The sequence below is a fragment of the Poecilia reticulata genome, linkage group LG19 (assembly GCF_000633615.1).
Source record: "Poecilia reticulata strain Guanapo linkage group LG19, Guppy_female_1.0+MT, whole genome shotgun sequence".
In the NCBI taxonomy this organism is placed as follows: Eukaryota; Metazoa; Chordata; class Actinopteri; order Cyprinodontiformes; family Poeciliidae; genus Poecilia; species Poecilia reticulata.
The window spans coordinates 2,255,606-2,261,242 of NC_024349.1; the positions used below are offsets into that span (position 1 = coordinate 2,255,606).

The window sequence follows — 5,637 nt, forward strand, 5'->3', positions numbered from 1 at the left end:
CATTTCGGCCGCTTGTATCCGTGATCTCGTTCTTTCGGTCATGACCCAAAGCTCATGACCATAGATGAGGGTGGGAACGTAGATCGACCGGTAAATCGAATGGGAATTCGATGGGTATGGAAATTTTGGTATTTTAATGACCAAAATGACAATAATATAATATAATATAATATAATATAATATAATAACAAAAACTGCGACAGACTGGCGACCTGTCCAGGTGACCCCGCCTCTCGCCCGGAACGTTAGCTGGAGAGGCAGCAGCACCTCCTGACCCCACTGAGGGACCAGGGTGTAAGAAAATGGATGGATGGATAATAACAAAAAATAACAATCAGGCAAAAAAAAAAAGTTTCCAAATCAGTTTCCTCAATAAAAAACTTATGAAACTTTAAGACAAACTGCAGCTGTGTGTCTGAGTTAAAACATGTTTGTTTTTCATTCAGTGGGTAGAAAATCCAGAAATTTCACTCAAGTAAAAGTAAAAAATAAAGAGCAGAAAAACTACTCCTAAAAGTACATTTAAAGAAAAAGGTGAATGTAAGTAGTTACTACCCAACTCTGCAGCTGAGCCTCTTATGGTCCTGAGACATTTACTCGGACCGACCGCCCCGTTTCCCTCACTGAGCCGACACTCGGTTCTGTTCCGTCCTGACGAGGCCCAGGTCCAAATATCCCAGCGACAGGCCGTTACGTGACCGACAACAAACCTGACAGGTCCAACAACATGGCCGAATGCTTCTCGCATCCCGTGCTCTGGTGTGGTGCAGCACAATTTAGCAGTCATGCCTGCAGACTATTGGCCTACAGGGAGCCACCAGCTCCAGCCGCCCCAGGGGAGCACTAACCGTGTGTGCATGTCTGTTTACATGCGCTCACTGTGGCGGCTGTGAGTGGACTCCTATGTGCAGACTGGAGAAACTCGGGTAATTCATGCAGTCGTGTCTTAACCTTTAGCCATTAGCTGACAGGTAGGTCAGTTAGGTCTGTAGGGAAATGTTTATTTTTACTGGGCCACGAGGGGGTTGGAGGCACGAGGGAGGGGTTTATATATACACATATATATATATACTGCTCAAAAAAATACTTAAACAACACAATATAACTCCAAGTAAATCAAACTTCTGTGAAATCAAACTGTCCACTTAGGAAGCAACACTGATTGACCYGACGAGGGTCCCTGTTGTCAATCAGTGTTGCTTCCTAAGTGGACAGTTTGATTTCACAGAAGTTTGATTTACTTGGAGTTATAATGTGTTGTTTCAGTGTTCCCTTTATTGTTTTGAGCAGTGTATATAAGTAGGGCTGAAGCGAGTAATCTGATTGGTCGCGATAACTCGATTACTGAAATAAATGCCAGCTAATTTAGTAATTGATAAATTGGTGAAAAACATATTCTGAGCAGTAATTAAACCAAAACAATACATGCATTTTGCATTTGTAATAAAAATGCCTTTGGATGTAAATGTGCTTTAGCCGGTTTTTAGTTGGTTTGGTTTTGGATTTTAGGCAATAAAATGTTAATTTTCTTATTTAAAAAAAGGAATCGAATCCTGCATTTGCATATTTTAACGTATCTCTAATAAGGCTTGAGTGATTAAATGTAAAATCTGTAGAATGTGACATTTTTTTAACCTAATTGTCAGAATAAGCGATAGATTAATTGGTTATTAAAATAATAGTTTGTTGCAGCACTAATATATATGCATCCTGGTAGTTGGGCTAAACCATTTAATCCCAGTTAATCACAGACTTTCATTGGTAAACTTGAGATAAGACAAAATCAACTACAAGTAACTTTTCAGCTTCTTTACGTCAATAATTCTTTAATATCAATAAAAAACCAAGAACTTGGTCCAGTGGCAGATGGTTCCACCTAAAACATGGACAAATAATTATCTTGTTACAAGTTAAATAATTTGCCTGCGGAACTAGAACTTTTATTTAATCAATATTAAGCAATTATTGATTTATATATTGCTGAAAAGTAACTTAGTGCAACATATCTGCACTAGAAACTAGACCAAAACATTGAGTTTTTGCAGTGCAGTGTGTAGGTTTGCCCTCATTAGACACACAGAGGTGATAAACCTCTTCATCTGAGATGCAAAACAAACTCATTTTCTCCAAGTCCAGGTGAAGTAACCAGAAAACGTCCGCACCTTTCGCCCTCAGCTGCCCGTCCAACATGGGGGTGGGGCTCCGCTGGCCTCCGGCCCTGGTTGACACTGAGTAAGACAGACAAGTAGGGCTGACTGCTGGGGAGGCTGTGTTAGTCAAGGCCTCTTTCACAGTTTAATTAATAGTGTTTGGACAAGAGGGAGAAGGAGGTGTGGGCCGTAAGCCAGGCGGGGATGAGGCGTGGGGGGGAGGGGAGAGCCAGAGCTGAACGAGAGAGCATGTGTTTGGATATTTGTGTCCGTTCGTGTACGAGCCCGTCTATCTTTACGTGCAAGTTTACAGTATATGTGTGGACAGTAGACAAGACGGCTGGTTCGCCGTGGGGGGTGCGAGAGGGAGGCAGCGTTAATTTATGCTCTCCTCAGACTCCAGCCCGAGACTCGTCTGTTGCAGGAATAACAAACATGACCCGGGGGACACGCCGCCTTGACTACCGGGCCTGAACTCTCAAGCTCAATCAGTTGCCGTCTGACGGACCGAGAGCCACTCAATACTGACTATTATATTGCATCTGAGTCTGTCGCTAATGCGGCGCAGCCACAGAGGACAATAGCGAGTGGTGTTTGAGACGAGCTTTGCTCAACGGTAAATGCGGCGCGCTGTCAGGCGAGAAGGGGGTCGGCGTGGACAGATCCCGACACTTATGGGGCCGGCGTACAGGCGGCAGTGTTTGGGGATATAAACAGCTCGAGTGTGAGAGATGTTGATCTGCATTTTGTCACAGAGAGAGAAGTATTCAGCGGCGAGGGCTGAGTCATGGAAAGACTCAGGGGGGCTGAGCGGCGAAGACAGAGGGGAGGTGGCATGCCGTCTCGGTGTGTGCGGAGCCTCAAGTACTTGTCATGCCTCAGATTGTAAAGTGTCTGTCAAGGTGAAACGAAACACAGCGATTAGTGAAACCGTGTTGCACCTGCGAAGCCGAGATGTTTTCTTAGGGGAAACGACGGAGCTGCAGCTCTGCTGCACTGACAGCCGCTCGGCTTCATGAATGCAGCGGCTTCTGGCTTTTACTTTTTAAACTTCACAGCGAAAACACAAAATACTACAAAATATTTTTGGTCTAGTTTCTAGAGCAAATGTCTTAGTGTACATGAAATAAGACAAAAATAACTTTTCAGTAGCATATAGGATCTTATAAATATTAGTAAAAACGTTCCAGTTCCACCTTCAGATTCTTTCATTTGTAACACGAGAAAAAATGACTTTTATGAGAATTTTTTAAATCAATGTTCAAGAAATACTGACTTGAAACAAGCTGCAAAGTTTTAAGTTTCTTTTGCCTGATTTTGTTATTTTTGTTACTTATATGAATTATTGTCATTTTGGTCCATCTGATTATGTAAATTTAAATATAAAATGATTGATAATTTGATCAGTTACTTCAGTAGACTTTTGACCAAAAACTGTATTTACTACAATTTCTGGCTACTCTACGGAGCTCTGGGACTTTCCATACTGTAAAACATAATGTTAAGAAACTAAACGGGATAAATGTAAAAGATTTTTGAAGATGAACTTCAACAACACAAACATTCCCCCAATTTCAGGATCCAAACATTTCCAGTAATGTACTGATCTCCTTGGGTAAACCGTCATCGTGATGCTGTGAGGATGCGGTCAGAATAAATCACCATGGCAGCTGCAGTGGCGATGAGCTTCTTTAATCTGACCCAGCAGCTGGTCCAGCGCCTCCTTCTGGCCTCTCTGGCGTGGAGGCTGGCCGTCGACGTCCCTCCAGCCTGCAGAAGGACCACAAAGCGCCTCAGAAATCAGTCAACTCAGAAATCATCAGGAATGAGAGTTATATCACCAGTGAAGAGGAAGTGGTGACAGAGCAGCAATATTGGACGTTTTGTGAAGAAGAGAGCATTGCGCCTTTTTAGTCAGTTCCCATGTTTTCATCCAGTTGCTCTCCAAAGTTTGAGCAAACTGCTAAAGATGACCTGTGATGCTTCCTTTAAAAGGTTAGTAAAGATCTACTGGCTACATGAAACATGTCCATTACACTTTTTGAGCCATTTTAGGCGTCCTGTCCCTTTAAATCCAAATAAGCTGCTGCTGGCCACGCCCCTCCAACTCCATCCATCCATTTTCTTTACACCCTTGTCCCTCAGTGGGGTCGGGAGGGTTGCTGGTGCCTCTCCAGCTAACGTTCCGGGCGAGAGGCGGGGTCACCTGGACAGGTCGCCAGTCTGTCGCAGGGCAACACAGAGACACACAACCATGCACACACACACACACACACACACACACACACACCTAGGGGCAATTTAGACAGACCAATTAACCTGACAGTCATGTTTTTGGACTGTGGGAGGAAACCGGAGTACCTGGAAGAAAACCCACCATGCACAGGGAGAACATGGAGACTCCATGCAGAAAGACCGGGGCCGGGAATCGAACCCAGAACCTTCTTGCTACAAGGCAACAGCTCTACTAACTGCGCCACTGTGCAGCCCGCCCCCCCAACTCAACATTTACAATCACACGTGAAAACGGCTGCAAACAGATCCACAATTAAAAAAACCGTGCATCATTGAAAAGCAGAAGTGGAGCCTCCTGCACAACCAGCAAGAATGCAGTAAGTGGTTTCTGGATGGTAAGTCAACAATAAACACTGTACCTTTTCCAGCAGCCATTGTACAGCGCGTACAGCGGTAAAACCAGCTGGCTAAATGTGCTGCAGCTCTGCTAGGGGCTTTGGGGTTGCTAGGTAACAGGGCTGTGGTTGCTTGGTGTGAATGACGTGACGTTTCAGAGGTTTTTGAAAGGGCTCATTTTCCAGACACCAAAAAACATGAACATTTTGTCCAAATAGCGTCTGGCTGGTTGTTTTTAGAAGCAGCAGAAACACAAATGGAAACACAAAAACATGCAAAATAGGATTTTTGCATGATGGACCTTCCTTTAACCAAACGATCCAAACACACCAAAAGAATTATCGTCCTATAAAAACAAACCCAATCTCTCTTGTTATACAAGCATGGCTATTCAAAAAAAAAAAAGACTCTTCAGCACATTTTATGTGAGTTCAGGAGGATGAGTCAGCGATAACCAACCATCACCCTCATCCCGAACCCCACCTTCCTCCTGAGCCCCCCGGAGGGAGCAGGGGGCCGAAACACGGTGCGCTCTATTCCCGGAAAGGTGCCTGTCCCCACAAGACAAGCGGGCCCTTTAATGGGCGTCTCCGGCCCGGCATAAGGCCCCCAGTGTTGGGGCCGTGCCGCTCGCTGCAGCACAGACATGCAAATATTTCCAGTGGTAGGCCCAAATGGAAAACACAAACACGCAACATCTAAATTAGCTCCGAGAGAGAGAGAGGGAGGTGGGCGAGAGGGAAAGCCTAGTTTCTCTAAACCGACACCACACACACACACACACACACACACACACACACACACACACACACACACACACACACACACACACACACACACACACACACACACACAC

The 5,637-nt window shown here is 44.7% G+C and overlaps 1 protein-coding gene across 3 annotated transcripts in view; it reads right to left on the reverse strand.

Moving 5' to 3' along the window:
• Positions 1 to 5,637, reverse strand: part of ankfn1b (ankyrin repeat and fibronectin type III domain containing 1b) — a 177,630-nt gene that overhangs the window by 9,983 nt on the left and 162,010 nt on the right. For all 3 annotated transcript variants that reach the window (XM_008436408.2, XM_008436410.2, XM_008436409.2), the window contains one exon: positions 3,813 to 3,920. In XM_008436408.2, coding sequence (XP_008434630.1) covers positions 3,813 to 3,920 — 108 coding nt within the window. The remainder of the gene's footprint in view (positions 1 to 3,812; positions 3,921 to 5,637) is intronic.